The 19556-nt window shown below is 47.4% G+C and overlaps 1 protein-coding gene across 3 annotated transcripts in view; it reads left to right on the top strand.

Annotated features, from left to right (window-relative positions):
• Positions 1-19556, top strand: part of PTPN23 (protein tyrosine phosphatase non-receptor type 23) — a 582812-nt gene that overhangs the window by 418859 nt on the left and 144397 nt on the right. For all 3 annotated transcript variants that reach the window (XM_069210890.1, XM_069210891.1, XM_069210892.1), the window contains one exon: positions 7080-7184. In XM_069210890.1, coding sequence (XP_069066991.1) covers positions 7080-7184 — 105 coding nt within the window. The remainder of the gene's footprint in view (positions 1-7079; positions 7185-19556) is intronic.

Here is a 19556-nt window from a genome sequence, read left to right as displayed (position 1 = left end):
TCTTGCCAAATCCAATTCTTAACTTGGAAGGTAGCATTTCTAATAGCCATCACTTCACTACGAAGAGTTAGTGAAATACAGGCGTTCACTATCGAAGAACCATTTATACAAGTACACAAACATAAAGTGGTTCTCCGCCCAAATCCAAAGTCATTTCACCGTTTCATTTAAACCAAACTGTGGAACTCCCAGTCTTCTTCCCACAGTTAGACTCAGTAGCAGAAAGAGCACTGCATACATTAGACATAAAAAGAGCACTAATGTATTATATAGACAGAACAAAACCATTTTGTAAAACTAAGCAATTGTTCATTGCTTTCCAAAAACCCCATGCTGGTAACCCTATATCCAAACAGGGCATAGCCAGATGGATAGATAAATGCATACAAACCTGTTACCTCAAAGCTAAAAGAGTTACTCATTACACCAAAGGCACACTCCACTAGAAAGAAAGGAGCAACAATGGCCTTTCTAGGTAACATACCAATGACAGAGATTTGTAAGGCAGCCACTTGGTCTACACCTCATACATTTACCAAACACTACTGTGTAGATGTGTTAGCAACACAACAAGCCACAGTAGGACAGGCTGTACTAAAAACATTATTTCAAACGGCTTCAACTCCTACAGGCTGACCACCGCTTTGGGGAGAATTACTGCTTTGTAGTCTATGCACAGTATGTGTATCTGCAGCTAAACATGCCATCGAACGGAAAATGTCACTTACCGAGTGTACATCTGTTCGTGGCCTGTTCCGCTGCAGATTCACATGCGCCCTCCCACCTCCCCGGGAGCCTGTAGCCCTTTAAGTTGCAATTATAAATAGTATATATGTAAATAAACATTCCTTTAGCACAAACTATGTACCTATATATCTATTCCATTGCATGGACATCTTTAGTATTCTCATTCTATCACTCCTACCTCACCCTATGCGGGAAAACAGTCTAAGATGGAGTCGATGCCCATGCGCAATGGAGCTGAAAGGGAGGAGTCACTTGGTCCCGTGACTCGAAAAGACTTCTTTGAAGAAAAACAACTTGTAACATTCCGAGCCCTATACTAGATGGCAGGAACAGTGCACAGCATGTGAATCTGCAGCAGAACATGCCACGAACAGATGTACACTGGGTAAGTGACATATTATACACACACACACACACACACCCACACTCTTCGCCCCCCCCCCTTCAGAGTGTATGTCCAACATACATTTATCTGATAGAGACTTCTAGTTGCAGATTCCTTACCGTAGAATTTTCGCCTGGCATCAGACTGGATCCGGAGATTATTTTTTTTTCTTCAAGCAATACACTTGCGCGTCGGTAGGTGGCATCGGTCGACTCAGTTGGCGTCGTAGCCACCGTGATTACGTCGGGAATAGTACATAGATGCCGTCTCAGTTCAGTGACGCCCGTTCTCTTCTTTCCGTGCCACGTGCTAATCCAGAGCGAGCTACCCTGTTCTCTGACCGAATTTGACTATTTTGTTGAGTTTTTTTGGTGCGTCGGGAGGTCCCTGAAGACTGGTTTCAAGCCGTGCGAGAACTGTCACTGCATGATGTCGGTGACTGATTGGCATTGGGTCTGTTTGTGGTGCTTGGATCGCAACCATGACCCGAAGTCATGCTCCGAGTGCCGGGCCATGCACCTGAAGGCCTTGAGGGAGTGATCCCTCAAGCTCATGGCAGCCTGGCGCTCGTCTCCGCATAGGTCCCAGTCTCACTCAAGGGGAAGGTCTCGAGACCGCTCACGGAGCCACCACCAGTCTTCTTCCTCCAAGTCTTTGGGCACACGTAAGAAGTAGTAGTCAAAGCGGTCCCGTCACCCTAGGACTTTACCCCGTCGCTCAGCTGATGCGAAGCGGGAGGAGAATTGACACTCGAGGCCTTCGTCTTCGGAGCCTGCTTCTGGGTCCACTCCATGCTTCCCCGAATTTTGGTGCCTTCGGGCCTAAGGGGTTCAGTCAGGGGATCCTTCGGGTTCCGCTCCGGCAGCTCTGGCCACTGAGGTCACCTCTGGATCCACTCCGATGACAGTCGGACCACTGAGACCTTCCCCTGCGCCGGTTCGATTGTCAATGCTCCCGATGTCGTGAGTGCCCACCATCGATGTCGACCGGATCCTCATCCCCGACGACTTGGAGTCGGAACGGCGTCGACCGACATTATCTCTGGCTTCGATGGGGCATACTCACCTCAGGTCGGATTTGGACCCTTTTCCTTATGGGCACGAGTTCGGGGAAAAATTGGAGGGGTCTCTGGACCCTTATGAATACCAGGATGACCCATCTTTGGACTGGCACAGGAATTGGGTGAAGCCAGAGGACTGGACACTTCTCCAAACGCTGGCATGCTGTCTTCTCCCACCGTGGCTACGGCAGAGGGAGCAACTTATGCATTGGTGGTCAGTAGGAGGTGGCTGAGGTCCTTGGCCTTGAGCTGCCTACTGTACAGGTCTTGTCAAATCTCCTGAAGGAGGTACTTCAGCCAGAGGCTTCCACATCTAAGCCTCTTTTGCCATTCAATGAAGCCCTAACCGATTTCTTCTTTGATACCTGGTCCAAGCCCAACAAAGGGGCTCCTGTGAACAGGACTATTGCACGGCGCCATCAGCCCAACCCGAACGATCCTAAATTCCTGTCCCAACACCCCACGCCTGAGAGTCTTGTCATCCAGGCTTCCTCTTCCTCAGGCGCATTCCCTTCCACACCCCCAGATAGGGAATCAACAAGGCTGGAACAATTTGGGAAGAAGATGTTTTCTTCCTGCAGTCTCGATCTGCGGTCCGTGAACACAGCGTGCCTTTTGGGCCGCAGATACCGGAGGAGGCCTTTGCTATCGTCTTTCAAGCTGTCACCGATGGGAGAGATGCGAAGAAGTTCACGATCTGATGTGGGCTGGGTACGATCGACTCTCTGAGCAGATGGGTTGCTACGACGGTGGACTTGAGACGCCACGCCTGGTTGTGTACCTCTGGTTTTTCAAGGGATGTCCAACAGTCTCTTATGGACATACCCTTTGATGTCTTTCTTCTCTTTGGAGACAAGGCGAACTCGTCCTTGGAGAGATTCAAGGATTCCTGGGCTAAGGCTCGGTCCCTTGGCCATTCCGCTGTCCCTCACCCCCAAAAGTCCACCTTTCGCCCCTTTCTTGGCCACGGAAGGGGCTCCCTGTCACGTCCCCAACCCAGCCAACATGCCACCCATGCTGTTGAGCCGCTGCATGGCCGGGCACGCGGAATCCCACGTGGGCGTGAAACAGGGAACCAGAGGTCTGCCCAGTCCACCCTGCCGCCGCTGCAACCTTCAAACCCTTCTAGTCCGTCCCCTTCACTCCAATCCAGTTGGTGGCAGGATTCGCCATCACCTGCCCCACTGGGAATCCATCACTATGGACAGGTGGGTTTTGCAGATAGTTCGAAAGGGCTATTCCCTCCCCTTCTAATCTGCCCCACCAGCCATGCCTCCATCAGTCAGCCATCTTCCGGAGGATCATTTGGCACTTCTCCGCCAGAAAGTCACAGCTCTCTTGGCCAAGGGAGCTATAGAGAAGGTCCCTGTGCCAGAAGTAGGTCATGGTTGTTATTCCTGCTACTTTCTGGTGTCGAAAAAGGACAAGGACTTACATCCTATCCTCAACCTTCCGGACCTCAATTACTTCCGAAAGAAGGAGAAATTCAAAATGCTCACCCTGGCTCAGGTCCTGTCTGCCTTAGACCCAGGAGACTGTCTGGTAGTGTTGGACTTGCAGGATGCTTATTTCCACATTCCCATCCCTCCTGCACACAGACGTTACCTGCGATTTGTGTAAGGTCACGAGCACTATCAGTTTACTGTGCTCCCCTTCGGCCTTACCAGTGCCCCTCGGGTGTTCACGAAAGTGATGGCGGTGGTTGCAGCCCATCTGCGCAGGTTAGGGGTCTCAGTCTTCCCCCTACCTCGACGACTGGCTGTTAAAGGCGGATTCGCCCCAGAAAGTCATCTCCCACCTTCAGACTACAACAAGCCTCCTGCACTCCCTCAAGCGCTGCTTTTTATCAGAGCTGTTCTAGACACAGTGCAGTTTCGGGCTTATCCTACAGAAAAGCTAGTCCAAAATATTCAGGCTGTGATTCCGATCTTCCAGCCTCTATCTTGGGTTTCGGTGAGACTGACTCTGAGGCTGCAGGGCCTCATGGCCTCCTGCTAGTGACAGATGGCATATGCGGTCTCCGCAGTGGGACTTGAAGTTCCAGTGGGCGCAGCATCAGGGAAATCTCTCCAACAGGGTCCAGATCTCGGGGGGACTACAAAAGACCTGCAGTAGTGGCTTTCGAATCCACATTGGGTCCACGGCAGATCCCTCTTCCAGCCAGATCTGTCCATAGTGATAGATGCATCACTTATGGGTTGGGGCGGCCAAATGGGAGAGGCGGAGATCTGAGGCCTTGGGTCTCCGGCGGAGTCTGGGCTCTATATCATTCTTCTGGAGATCTGATCAGACTTGTGTGAAAAGCATTTCTTCCCTCTCTCAAAGGAAAGTAGTGCAAGTGTTCATGGAAAACACTACTACCATGTATTGCAACAAACAGGGCGGAGTAGGGTCCTTGACCCTTTGTCAGGAGGCACTTCACCTCTAGACATGGCTGCAACATCAGAGCATTACCCTGGTGGTTCAACATCTGGCGGGTTCTCTCAACGCCAGAGCGTACGAACTCAGCCGTCGATGCACAGCCAATCACCAGTGGCGTCTCCATCCTGAGGTGGCGCAAGGTCTCTTTCAGCAGCGGGGAGAGCCTTGGTTAGATATGTTTGCCTCCGCAGAAAATGACAAATTCTGCTGTTTTGCGCGTTGGAGTTTCAAGGCGGCACTCACTCAGATAAGTTTTTTGTCTGGAGTGGAACTCCGGTGTCCTTTCTACCTATACCACTTCTGCCCAGAGTTCTCAAGAAGATCGGGATCGACCGGGCCCAAGGTATCTTGGTGGCTCCGGACTGTGCAAGGACAGTATAGTGTTTAGAGCTATTGAGCATGGCCATGATCTTCCACTCAGACTACCTCTTTGGGCGGATCTTCTGTCGCAGCAGCATGTGCAGTTCTTCACCCGAACCTGTCCAATCTCCGCCTTCATGCATGGAGATTGAGCAGCGGCATGTTGACGACTTTTGATCTTCCACCCGAAGTCTGCGATGTTATCTTGGCAGCTAGGCTTCCCTCCACCAAAACGGTATGCGCCTGTCGTTTGCATCAGTTTGTGGCATGGTGTACCAACAAGTCTGTTGATCCCCTCTCTGCTCCTCTGTCTGAGGTTGTTTTGTTCATTCTTTCTTTGGCCCAGCAGGGCTCTGCTTAGGGCACCCTTAAAGGGTATTTATCTGCTATTTAGACCTTTCTTAGGCTACCTGATCAATCACTCTTTAAATCTTCTATTGTCATTCGCTTCCTTGAAGGTTTTACCCATTTATTTCCTCCCACTCCATTTATCATGCCTCAGTGGGACCTCAATCTTGTCTTTACTTCCTTAATGTGTACTCCCTTTGAGTCAATACACAATTGCCCTTTACGGCTCCTCACTTACAAAACTGTCTTTCTTGTTGCCATCACTTCTGCTCGCCAACTGGAGTGAGTGAGCTTCAAGCTCTTTCTTCAAAGCCTCCATTCTTTTCTGTGTACCCTGACAAAGTGGAGTTGTGCACTAAGGCTTCCTTCCCTCCCAAGGTAGTTACGCCGTTTCATGTAGGCCAGTCCATCACCTTGCCTACTTTTTACGCACCCCCACATCCTTCCCATGAGGAGGAGAGTCTCCACCATCTGGACCCAAAAAGAGCATTGGCGTTCTATCTGAATCGCACTAAACATTTCCGGGTGGACGATCAACTCTTTGTCGGGTATGTGGGTGTGAAAAAAAAGGGAAGGCGGTGCTAAAACATACCATCTCTCGATAGATACTTCTTTGCATGAAGATGTGCTAAGCTTTGGGCAAAAAGCAACCCCCTTAGGGCTTGTGCGCTCATTCCACCAGAGCAACCTTTGCTTCCACTGCATTAGCACGCAGAGTTCCTATCCTGGATATCTGCCAGGCAGCTACGTGGGCACCCCGAACACATTTGCTCAACATTACTGCCTAGATGGTCAGGTCTGACGCGACAGCTACTTTGGTCGTTCGGTCCTGCAGGACTTTTTAGTATGGTCTTGGTTCGCAGCCCACCTCCAAGGCTGGCATTGCTTGGGTATCTATTCTAAGATAATGAATCTGCAACTAGAAGTCTCTATCAGATGTACAAGTTACTTGCCTTCGGTAACAAAATTTCTGGTAGAGATATATTCTAGTTGCAGATTCCTTACCGATCCACTCATCCTCCCTGCTTGCGAACTGATTTCTAGGGACAGGGATTCCCCCTTCAGGTCCTTAGCTCTGGCGCCCTAATCTCGGTGTCCTTGGTGGCTCTGCACTTTGGCGTGGAAAGTCTTTAAAAGAAACTGACGTCACTGCGCTGAGGTGGCGTCTATGTACTACTCCCGACATCATCACGGTGACTACGACGTCAATGGAGTTCACAGACGCCACCTACCGATGCGCAAGGGTATTGCTCGAAGAAAATAAATCTCCGGATCTAGTCTGAAGTCTGGAGGAAAATTCTAAGGTAAGGAATCTGCATCTGGAATATGTCTCTACCAGCTATTTCAATACCGCAGATAAGTAACTTGTACTTCAAGCTGAATCTGATTATGGATGTTTATCTTAAGACACTGCAGAGAAAGATCCACTACAGTTGTTAGCAGTACAAAAGTATCTTTCAGGATCTCTGACATAAGCATAGAGTCTTAAAGCTAATAGATTATTTGTAAGAGGCTCTTTCCTTATATAAGTTATGTTGTCTTTCTTCACTCACTAATCAATATGTTCTGGTTGTATAACTTTAAAAAAAAATATTTAATCAGTGGTATATCACTGGGCATATTAGAATGGTTTATTTAGTGTGTCTTGGTGGAAATATCTGTGCAATTGTTGAAAATTGGTGTATGGGCAAAGATTTTGCTCTTTGAAATCTAAAGATGTACACATTTTATATCCAGAAAACCATTATTTGCCCACAGGGGATTACCAGATAGTAAAGGAAACTTGCTGAGGTTTATCCAGGAAGTTCATGGACATTACCTTCACCAGCGCCCACTGCATACCCCCATCGTGGTGCACTGCAGGTAAACATGTGTGGCACTATTTTTTGTTTCTTCTTAAGCATAATTTTTATTAAAACAGGTAAGCTGTGTCTACAAAGTGTTAATAATTAATGATTCTAACCTAGACCACCACTTACCAGCAGCTGTCAACAAGCATTGGTTCCAAATCTTGGTGCAAGGCAATTGTTATTTTAAATTTGAAGAAATATGTGTTTTATACTGAATTTTAACTGTGTAGTTTAAATTCCTCAATTAAATTGTAAAAGCAATATGTTCAAGTGCGATTCAAGTGGATCTTGGTTTTTCCAAGATTTAGGGTCACTCTTAATATTCTTGGATGGTTAGACATAGTTGACCTTTCTTGCACATTACCATGTACTCTGAATTTTTCTTTAGTATACAGTTTCCTGATTAGTTTACAAAACCATTGGCAAGGAAAGAGTGTCAAACTGCTCTCTTGTGAAGACAAACATCAGTCAGTTGACTGCTTCTTGGGGAAGGAGATTCTCTCCACATTTTATCCCCGATCTGTGGAGGCTAACAATGACACATTGTGGATGTGGATGATGGTGATCTTTTATTTGTCCTTCAGGGGAATCTCCATTAAAAATCATGAGCACTGAATGGATCTCAAAGCAACTTTTAAATAGTATACATACATTAACTCTTCTTCTGAATAGTCAGTTTTTAAAAACATTTATTTTTGGTATTTTTTCAGTAAGTCATTTTCTGTGACCTGCTTTGAAAAAAGTAGATCATAAAACTGTCACTACCTTAGCAAAGGGGTGACAAAACATTTTTTTTAAGGAAAAGTCAGAGAAACAATGGGTTAATGTAATCAGATGAGCTGTAGGCTACAGAGGTTGCCTAACTGACTCTGTTCCATTAAGGAAGTATCGTATCACGGGGTGTCAGTCAAAGTTGCTCATGTTCTATTTTTTTTATGTTCCTGACAGCAAGATTCCCGAACCCTGAATTTGGCTTGTTTTGCATTTTTGCAAAGGGAAACATTTCCTAACATCTCACGTCACTTCACTTAATAGCTTTTGAGACCAGGAGTGTCTTTTTTTCTCTTTCGTCAATGAAAATATTTTTTCATTGAAGATAACACCTCTTTTTTGTGAAATTCTGTTCATGTGGTAAAGCCTTTCAATGTCTGTGATGTTTGCCCGGCAGAAAGTCATCTTGTGTTGGGATTCCTTTGCTGTCAGAAGTTGTTCAGGAGAACTTAAAAAGATTTGCCTCAATATCCTGGAAGAAATCCAGAGCAGAACAACAAAGAATCTGCTTTAGAAAGATCAGCTGAGTATGGTGAGGTGACATACACTACCTTAGCTCTTTCTATTATTTCTAAAGCAAAAGTCTCCACACTTTCCAATAGTGAGAGCTACTTATGATCATTGAAAAATATTCAAAGCTTCTGTCTAACATAGAGATTAGATATGAGTACATAAAGGTAATTAGTTTTAACAACTGCCCATAGTTTGTCAGTCTTAATCCAGCTGTATCATAAAACATTTATATGTGTGTTCCCCAAAAAAACACTTTTGTCCCTTTGCTCTTGTGTGTGAATCACTTCTGAGAATAACACTGCTCTTCTATTGAGAGCTAGGGCCTGAAAGGCTTCCACTACCTGGCTAATTGCCCTTAAGTACATTGGTTGAAGGCCTGAAACAAGGAAGTTAGAACGTTTTTTTTTAACATGTATATTGCACCAACAAATAAGACAATCAGCAATAATTCATTTTATGAGGCTCATGCAGGCATCATACCACTCTATATTTAAACATATCTCTGCAGTCACCCCAAAATGGTTTACCTGTCCAACCAACATGATAAATAATGTAATATGTAATGCATAAAGAAATTGCATCAAGAAACTAGGCACTCTTTTTATAAAAAAAAAAAAAAGAAGAAGCATGAGGGAGTGAAGAAAACAGAAGAATAATATGGGGAAAGGAGAGGAAGAAAAATTAAGCTGCAAAAAGTAGAGAAAGTAGAAGCAAGAGGTAGAATAAAGAATGTTTGAGGAACGGAAGCAGTGAATAAAGAGGCACAAGACGAGGGAAGAAAATAGAAACAGCGAAAAAGACAGAAGAGAAAGAAAGAATTAAAGAAGCAGAAAACGTAAGAAAGAAGAAAAAATTAAAGAAAAGAGGCGACAGAGGGGAAAAAAAGAAAGGGAAAAACTCAGATCATAGCGACGAGAAGCAGAAATAAAAATGTAACACGAAAGGACCAAGATAAAGAAATAGAAGCGAAAAAGAAAGAAAACAAAGATGGATGAATACGAAAAAATAGAAAGGAGGCATAAAGAGGTAGAGGAAGAAAAGCAAAAACAAATAACAAGGGGTAAGAAAATGATAAACAACAAGATGGAAAGAAAGATAAAAAAAGAGAAACGAAAGACAAAGGAAAAAAGAGAAGGATAGGAAGTAGCATAGAATTAGAGAGGGAAAGAGGAAGAAAGAATTAATGGAGAGAAAACGAGAAAGAAATGTTAGGTAAAATATGTGCAGAAAAGAAAGAATCAAGGATCGGAGAAGAGAAAGAAGAAAAAAGTAGTAAGCAAGGAATTTTTCTCTAAAGGGTGGGCTGAATGGCCCTGTACTAACAACTTCACAGCCTAACAAAACCTGCTGCACAATAGTTCAAAATGGTGCAGGCATGCAAGTTACTTGTTTTGAAAGCTATGAAAGGCAGTTATCTGAACAAATCAAAGCAGCCTATGAGCTACCAGTTGACCTTTTGGAGAGCCCCCTCTCTAGAGCATCCTGGTGGGGAAAATCTGATGCAAGATCATGGCTTGAGACACACCAATGCTTCAGTTCATTGTCCAAGACTGTGACTTTGACGATGGGTCCTGAAGCAATAGGTTTATTTTTGAGTTTATATTTGCCTTTGCAACGACAATCTACTTTGAGAAGCACACCATTCTACGTTGAGGGGTATGTTGTCAAAATATACTTAGATTAAAAAATATTAAAGGTCGAGCAGGTTTTTACATCTTTCCAGTGAATGGACTGACAAATAGATGAACAAAAGCTCTCAAAAAATTATAATTCTTGGTATTGCAGTACAAATTCTTCCACCCATGAGATAATGACATCTGAAACTCTTTCTGCAAAATTACATCCACGCACAATCATATGCAGCAACTTCTACCCACAACTGGCCCCCTAGCATTTCTTAATTCTGTCTTCTGATATCGGACAGAGGCAACACCCTGCAGAATGGAACAATATCACTACAAAGGGAGCCACAGAAATCTTGAAGACCATCCACTCTAGAGGCACCATCAGACCCTTGTAGTAACTACACTTTCAACAAAGGCTCACCCCACATTAGGTAAGCACTTGCCCCCATCCTCAGTAGCTCCATCGACACAGCTACCTACCAGAGAGCACGGAAGCATACAGTCTCCTGAAAAAGCCGTTGTCAACCCCCTGCAGCCTTTTACACAGTCTTCCATTCCAGTCTAATCAATTGACTTCACAAGCCTTAAATGGCTCTGCACATTTCTCTCCTGCAGACCCCAAACTGTCAACTTGCCACCAGACTCCTCTGAAGCTTTGCAGCTCACCTGCGGAATCCTGCTTGGTTCCTCCATCAGTCAGATCCTCTTCAACATCTACATGAGCCTGCTGGTGAACATCTTTGCGCACAATACCAACATACTCACATATGCAATGACACAGAACTCATGCTGACCCTCTCAGACGAAGCATCAAGCACCAGAGCCAACTGGATGAAGTCCAACTGCCTCAAGTTGAACATAGACAAGACCGAAGTGATGATCTTCAGAAAAGATGGCTTGCCATGGAATTCCGCTTGGTGCCCTACAGGCATCGGTCCTGCTCCCACACAAGCGAGAAACCTCAGCATCATTGTTGACAAGTTGGACATGTCCATCCAGGCCAATGCCGTCACCACACACTGCTTTCTTACCCTAAATATCTCCAAGTGGCTACCCAATGGCCACAGAACAACCATCAGCCAAGCCCTCATCACAACCTGTATTCCATAGCCCCGGACTACAGTAACATCCTCTATACTGGATTTGCTAAGCAACTCACAAAAAGACTATAGACTGTCTAGTACGCAGCAACAAGAATGGTCCTCAACATCCCACGCCAGTCTCTCATCACACCATACTTGAGGGAAATTCACTGGCTCCCAATACATAAAGCACCCATTTCAAGCTTCTCATCCACACACACAAAGCAGTACACAACACACGTGCAGTTCCACCAAACCTCCAGAGTCCTCAGCCGGACTCACTAACGCATGTCCCACACATACACAAAAGCAGATCAGGACATTGCACCTTCTCTTACATTGCACCCAAAGCGTGGAGCAACCCTCATACCTAATTAGAGCCTCCTCATCTCTTCTTGAACGCCGCAAGAAGCGGAAGTTCTGACAGAGACTTCTAGCTGCAATTTCCTCATCTTTTGAATACTCCCCATTAGTCAGACTGAACCCAGAAATTTGTCAGCAGTGCTTCGTGCTGGAATGTAGCGCCTTGCTGCTCCCCACAAATGCCAGTCGGCTCCAGAAATGAAATGCAGGGCCTATATGGACGCCACTGCTGCCCGCTGACTTCATTTCCCTTTTTTCTGCGCCACCAGAAGCAGATCTGGAGCTCCCTTCCTGTCCCTCGGAGACATTGCACCTCAGATTTTCTCCAGTGTGCAAAGGATGTCACCCCCAAAAAAGGTTTGTAGGGACTGTCTCAAGATTCACACTAGGTGTGCTTGTAGTACTTGGAGCCTAGCTATGACTCCATGGTCTGTACTGACTGTGCGTCGATGAACCAGAAGGCCATCAAGGAATGCAAGGTGAAACTTATATTGCCACCCAATAGAAGGTTCCACGTTGGGGCCGCTCATAGTCACAGTCTGCGTCCAAGGGTTATTCTCACTTATGTTACAGTTCCCGGAGTCATCCAAAAACCGCTCAAGAGTCTAGTCTTCTTCGAGCTCCAAGTCATCAGGTACATCTAAAAGGAAACCCAAGAAATCAAAATGGGACTCCGCTCTGTCTCACCACTAGCATTTGCCTGAACAGTTGCGGGGGGGGGTGCCACTCTGCATGAATTCAAAGTCAGGTGATTTGAACCCCAAGGAGCCAAGAGACCTTCCATCTGGAGTACCATCGGCAGGTTTGCCCTTGGCACCAGTTGGACTAACTGAACCCACCTTGCCTCCATCTTCTCTCTTGACCCCACTTACAAGCCGAGCTCTGTGTAGGCCTTTGGTTCCGCGACACTAATGCCAACTCCATCAATGCCAGAGGAGAACATGATCATTCTCTCTGACGTCAAGCTGGCGGCAATACAACCTCGACTGAAGTCTCACCCGGTTCAAGGCACTTCTTTCACCATTGGACATACCAGCCCCTTCAGGTTCCTTTATTCCACAGTTGGGTCTGGATGCTTGATGAGGAATCTCCAATGTGACGAAGAAGTTTGCCGACAAGATCACTGAAATTGAATAACACCAATAACGAAGAGGTACTGGAGGAGAATTCAGGAAAAGGAGGCACATTTGCTCAACAGATTTCAAAAAAGACCATTCAGGGGGCTCCCTTGGTGGCCTAATGGAGATGACACCATTCCAGTTCTACAAGAATTGCCACCACAAGTTCTTGCAGAAGGACAAACACCTGATGTGCAACCTCTGTCTGCCCGCTGAGCACTGAATCAAAGATTGCAACGCCTGCTTGGCGTTGACATCGAAGACACTAAGGGTGAAAGAGACAAGCCCATCAAAACATGCAGGGACAACAGATTACTCTATCCCTAAGAGACCTGGGTCTCTTAAGTAAAGAGGAGGAAGACGTCACCTAAGAAGCAGAGAATGAAACATTTGACGCAGATCTGCAGATCGTCGACATCAAAAGGTAGGTGGCCAAAAAGATAGAGATCCAAAGAAAGAGAACCATCATCCTCGAAGGAAATGCCAGAGTCACGAAAATCTGACTTCAGGGCGCCGAAGGGAGCCTCTGTGTCGAAGCATTTGCTGACTATAGGCACACCCCAAGACAAGGAGCCCCTTGGAAGAGGACACGAAAGATCCAAGTCGTGGAAAGAAAACTTTGGTGTCAAAATCGGACTGGTTGTGAGCAGAACATCGAAGCTCAATGACCGAATTATCTGCAAAAGACCACAGCAAAAAATACATTGTCACAATGCCAAAGAAAGGGCAGCAGAAATTTAGAAGAGGAGGCATCTTGAAGCAGAGATGGCCGAACCTCTACAGGAAAACAAGGACTTTGATGAAAGTCTGAAGTGTTTTTGTATACTACCAAAGAATTTGATGCCAAAGGATCAGAGCAAAAAAAAAAAAGAGGTTGAGCAAATCGAGCCTCCCTTAACACCTGAGCTCCAGTAAGAAGAACTCTTCCATGAGTGTAAGGAAATGCTTCCTTGGCATGGTTACCCCCTGACTTTTTGCCTTTGCTGATGCCAAGTTATGATTTGAAAGTGTGCTGAGGCCATTCTGGCATTGGGGGGACAATTCCATGATCCCCCGGGTCTCTAACACAGAACCCGGGTACTGCCAAACTGCCTTTCCGGGGTCTCCGCTGCTGCTGCTGCCAACCCCTCAGACAGGTTTCTGCCCTCTTGGGGTCCAGGCAGCCCTGGCCCAGGAAGGCAGAACAAAGGACTTCCTCTGAGAGAGGGTGTAACACCCTCTCCCTTTGGAAATAGGTGTGAAGGCTGGGGAGGAGTAGCCTCCCCCAGCCTCTGGAAATGCTTTGATGGGCACAGATGGTGCTCATCTCTGCATAAGCCAGTCTACACCGGTCCAGGGATCCCCCAGCCCTGCTCTGGCGTGAAACTGGACAAAGGAAAGGGGAGTGACCACTCCCCTGACCTGCACCTCCCAGGGGAGGTGCCCAGAGCTCCTCCAGTGTCTCCCAGACCTCTGCCATCTTGGAAACAGGGGTGTTTGTGGCACACTGGAGTGCTCTGAGTGGCCAGTGCCAGCAGGTGACGTCCGAGGCTCCTTCTGATAGGCTCTTACCTCTTGGTAGCCAATCCTCCTTCCTAGGTAGCCAAACCTCCTTTTCTGGCTATTTAGGGTCTCTGCTTTGGGGATCACACCAGATAATGAATGCAAGAGCTCATCAGAGTTCCTCTGCATCTCCCTGTTTACCTTCTGCCAAAGGATCGACCGCTGACTGCTCAGGACGCCTGGAAAACCGCAACAAAGTAGCAAGACGACTACTAGCAACCTTGTATCGCTTCATCCTGCCGGCTTTCTCCACATGTTTCCAGGTGGTGCATGCTCTGGGGGTAGCCTGCCTCCTCTCTGCACCAGGAGCTCTGAAGAAATCTCCCGTGGGTCGACGGAATCTTCCCCCTGCAACTGCAGGCAACAAAAGACTGCATCACCGGTCCTCTGGGTCCCCTCTCAGCACGACGAGCGTGGTCCCTGGAACTCAGCAACTCTGTCCAAGTGGCTCCCACAGTCCAGTGACTCTTCAGTCCAAGTTTGGTGGAGGTAAGTCTTTGCCTCCCCACGCTAGACTGCATTGCTGGGTACCGCGTGATTTGCAGCTGCTCCGGCTCCTGTGCACTCTTCCAGGATTTCCTTCGTGCACAGCCAAGCCTGGGTCTCCGACACTCTAACCTGCAGTGCACAACCTTCTGAGTTGTCCTCCGGCGTCGTGGGACTCCCTTTTGTGACTTCGGGTGGACTCAGGTTCACTTTTCTTTTAAGTGTCTGTTCAGGTACTTCTGCGGGTGCTGCCTGCTTCTGTGAGGGCTCCCAGACTTGCTGGGCGCCCCCTCTGTCTCCTCATCCAAGTGGCGACATCCTGGTCCCTCCTGGGCCACAGCAGCATCCAAAAACCCTAACTGCGACCCTTGCAGCTAGCAAGGCTTGTTTGCGGTCTTTCTGCGTGGGAACACCTCTACAAGCTTCTTCACGACGTGGGACATCCATCCTCCAAAGGGGAAGTTCCTAGTCCTCTTCGCTCTTGCAGAACACCAATCTTCTTCCAACAGGTGGCAGCTTCCTTGCACCCCCAACTGGCATTTCCTGGGCTCCTGCCCACTCTCGATACTGTTGCGACTCTTGGACTTGGTCCCCTTGTCTTACAGGTACTCAGGCCCGGAAATCCACTGTTGTTGCATTGCTGGTGTTTGTTCTCCTTGCAGAATCCCCCTATCACGACTTCTGTGCACTCTGGGGGTTGTAGGTGCACTTTACACCTACCTTTCAGGGTCTTGGGGTGGGCTATTTTTCTAACCCTCACTGTTTTCTTACAGTCCCAGCGACCCTTTACAAGCTCACATAGGTTTGGGGTCCATTCTTGGTTCGCATTCAACTTTTGGAGTATATGGTTTGTGTTGCCCCTATACCTATGTGCTCCTATTGCAATCTACTGTAACTGTACATTGCTTGCATTACTTCCTTTTGCTATTACTTGCATAATTTTGGTTTGTGTACATATATCTTGTGTATATTTGGCATCCTCATGCTGAGGGTACTCACTGAGATACTTTTGGCATATTGTCATAAAAATAAAGCACCTTTATTTTTAGTATATCTGTGTATTGTGTTTTCTTATGATATTGTGCATATGACACCAGTGGTATAGTAGGAGCTTCACATGTCTCCTAGTTCAGCCTAAGCTACTTTGCCATAGCTACCTTCTATCAGCCTAAGCTGCTAGAAACACCTCTTCTACACTAATAAGGGATAACTGGACCTGGCACAAGTTGTAAGTACCTCTGGTACCCACTACAACCCAGGCCAGCCTCCTACAGTATCATGAAACAGAAGCACATTGGGTGCACACATTAAAGGGGTGTAGTGGAATTAGTTATAATACTGACTAGAGATGGCGAACAAATTAGCAAAGTTCTTTAAGGAACTCTATCATACGCACACATCCACTAGTACAGCTCTAAATAAGAGCTACCTTGCATGGATTCCTCTTCCAGGCCTGTCAATAGAAGACAGAGATTACCTAGACCTGTCAGAAATCAAAGAAAGTGGCCATTGCCGCAGTGCCACCCAGTAAAACACCCAGACTGATTTGCCTTCCATTAGAGCTTTTCAAGAAAAATGCCAACATTCTCTTCCCCTATCTTCTCCATATGTTCCAAGAGTCCAAAGAGACGGGTGTAATACTGTGGGACCTTTGCAGGGCCACAATAGTGGTAATACCTAAGGAAGGCAAGACCCCGGAGGAATGCAAACCCCTACTGTTAAATTTCACTTTTGAATATTGTAGGAAGTTGGCTCTGTATGTACCATTTCAAAGTAAGAAATAGCATGCAAAGAGTCCAAGGGTTCCCCTTAGAGGTAAGATAGTGGCAAAAAGAGATAATTCTAATGCTCTATTTTGTGATAGTGTGGTCGAGCAGTAGGCTTATCAGAGGGTAGTGTTCAGCATTTGTTGTACACACACAGGCAATAAATGAGGAACACACCCTCAAAGACAATTCCAGGCCAATAGGTTTTTATATAGAAAAATATATTTTCTTAGTTTATTTTAAGAACCACAGGTTCAAGATTTACAAGTAATACTTCAAATGAAAGGTATTTTCACTCAGGTATCTTAGGAACTTTGAATCAACACAATATCATGTACAGTTTTAGCAAAAATGGCAATAAGCTATTTTAAAACTAGACACTGCAATTTTCAACAGTTCCTGGGGGAGGTAAGTTTTGGTTAGTTTTTGCAGGTAAGTAAAACACCTACAGGGTTGAAAGTTGGGTCCAAGGTGGCCCACCGTTGGGGGTTCAGGGCAACCCCAAAGTTACCACACCAGCAGCTCAGGGCTGGTCAGGTGCAGAGGTCAAAGTGGTGCCCAAAACACACAGGCTTCAATGGAGAAGGGGGTGCCCCGGTTCCAGTCTGCCAGCAGGTAAGTACCCGCTACTTCGGAGGGCAGACCAGGGGTGTTTTGTAGGGCACCGGGGGGGGACACAAGTCAGCACAAAAAGTACACCCTCAGCGGCACGGGGGCGGCCGGGTGCAGAGTGCAACAGGCGTCGGGTTTGTAATAGGTGTCAATGGGAGACCCGGGGTCTCTTCAGCGAAGCAGGCAGGGGGAGGGGCTCCTCTGGGTAGGCACCACCTGGGCAAGGGAGAGGGCCACCTGGGGGTTGCTTCTGCACTGGAGGTCGGATCCTTCAGGTCCTGGGGGCTGTGGGTGCAGTGTATTTACCAGGTGTCGGGTTCTTGGAAGCAGGCAGTCGCGGTCAGGGGGAGCCTCTGGATTCCCTCTGCAGTTGTCGCTGTGGGGGTTCAGGGGGGTCAACTCTGGCTACTCACGGGCTCCCAGTCGCCAGGGAGTCCTTCCTATAGAGTTAGTTTTCAGCAGTTGAAGCCGGGGGTGTCGGGTGCAGAGTGGAAAGTCTCACTCTTCCGGCGGGAAATGTGTGGTCTTTAAAAGTTGCTTCTTTGTTGCAAAGTTGCAGTCTTTGTGGAACAGGGCCGCTGTCCTCCGGAGTTTCTTGGTCCTTTTAGATGCAGGGTAGTCCTCTGAGGCTTCAGAGGTCGCTGGACCCTGGGGACGCGTCACTGTTGCAGTTTTTTTTTTGAAGTGGGGAGACAGGCCGGTAGAGCTGGGGCCAAAGCAGTTGGTGTCTGTCTTCTCTGCAGGGCTTCAGGTCAGCAGTCCTTCTTCGTCTTCAGGTTGCAGGAATCTGTTTTCCTAGGTTCTGGGGGGCCCTAAATACTCAATTTAGGGGTGTGTTTAGGTCTGGGGGGTTAGTAGCCAATGGCTACTAACCCTGAGGGTGGGTACACCTTCTTTGTGCCTCCTCCCTGAGGGGAGGGGGGCACATCCCTAATCCTATTGGGGGAATCCTCCATCTGCAAGATGGAGGATTTCTAAAAGTCAGTCACCTCAGCTCAGGACACCTTAGGGGTTGTCTTGACTGGCCAGTGACTCCTCCTTGTATTTCTCATGATCTCCTTCGGCCTTGCCACCAAAAGTGGGGCTGTGGCCGGAGGGGGCGGGCATCTCCACTAGCTGGAATGCCCTGTGGCGCTGTAACAAAGGGGGTGAGCCTTTAAGGCTCACCGCCAGGTGTTACAGTTCCTGCAGTGGGAGGTGAGAAGCATCTCCACCCAGAACAGGCTTTGTTACTAGCCACAGAGTGACAAAGGCACTCTCCCCATGTGGCCAGCAACATGCCTGGTGTGTGGCAGGCTGGTAAAACTAGTCAGCCCACACTGGAAGTTGGGTATGCTTTCAGGGGGCATCTCTAAGATGCCCTCTGGGGTGTACTTCACAATAAAATGTACACTGGCATCAGTGTGCATTTATTGTGCTGAGAAGTTTGATACCAAACTTCCCAGTTTTCAGTGTAGCCATTATGGTGCTGTGGAGTTTGTGTATGATAGACTCCCAGACCATATACTCTTATGGCTACCCTGCACTTACAATGTCTAAGGTTTTGCTTAGACATTGTAGGGGCATAGTGCTCATGCACCTATGCCCTCACCTATGGAATAGTGCACCCTGCCTTAGGGCTGTAAGGCCTGCTAGAGGGGTGACTTATCTATGCCATGGGCAGTGTGAGGTTGGCATGGCACCCTGAGGGGAGTGCCATGTCGACTTAGTCATTTTCTCCCCACCAGCACACACAAGCTGGCAAGCAGTGTGTCTGTGCTGAGTGAGGGGTCCCCAGGGTTGCATAAGACATGCTGCAGCCCTTAGAGACCTTCCCTGGCTTCAGGGCCCCTGGTACCAGAGGTACCAGTTACAAGGGACTTACCTGGATGCCAGGGTGTGCCAATTGTGGAGACAAAGGTACAGATTAGGAAAAGAACACTGGTGCTGGGGCCTGGTTAGCAGGCATCAGCACACTTTCAAATCATAACTTGGCATCAGCAAAGGCAAAAAGTCAGGGGGTAACCATGCCAAGGAGGCATTTCCTTACAAATATTGAAGCGAAAATCCTCGCCAATAGACTTGCCATATGCAAAGTGGCAGTCATATCATCACTGGTTCACCAGGACCTGATGGCTTTATGCCACGAGGTCAACTATGTTCAACCTTTGTAGGTTCCACTCTTGGATAAATGCTATACGAAAGAGGGATGAACCTCACCTGCTGTTAAATCTAGACACCCAAAAAAGTTTGACCCGGTCCCTTGGCTGTTCATGATGAACACACTGGGAAAAGTTCGGACTTGGACCTCGGTTCACGGAGTGGATCGCCCTGCTATACACGAATCCGAGAGCTGTAGTCCATGTGAATGTATGTCAATCGGTGGAATTTCCCATAGCCAGAGGCACATGCCAAGGCTGTCCGCTCTCATCATTGCTGTTTGCCCTTACGTTTGAGCCCCTGGCCAGCCTTTTCCGCACATGTCCAGATATCTTGGGCTTCTGAATACACGAGGGAGATGGGGAACC

The sequence above is a fragment of the Pleurodeles waltl genome, chromosome 10, assembly GCF_031143425.1.
Source record: "Pleurodeles waltl isolate 20211129_DDA chromosome 10, aPleWal1.hap1.20221129, whole genome shotgun sequence".
NCBI classification, from domain to species: domain Eukaryota; kingdom Metazoa; phylum Chordata; class Amphibia; order Caudata; family Salamandridae; genus Pleurodeles; species Pleurodeles waltl.
Note: the sequence above shows the minus strand (reverse complement) of the source record. Positions and strands in the feature narration are given on the sequence as shown.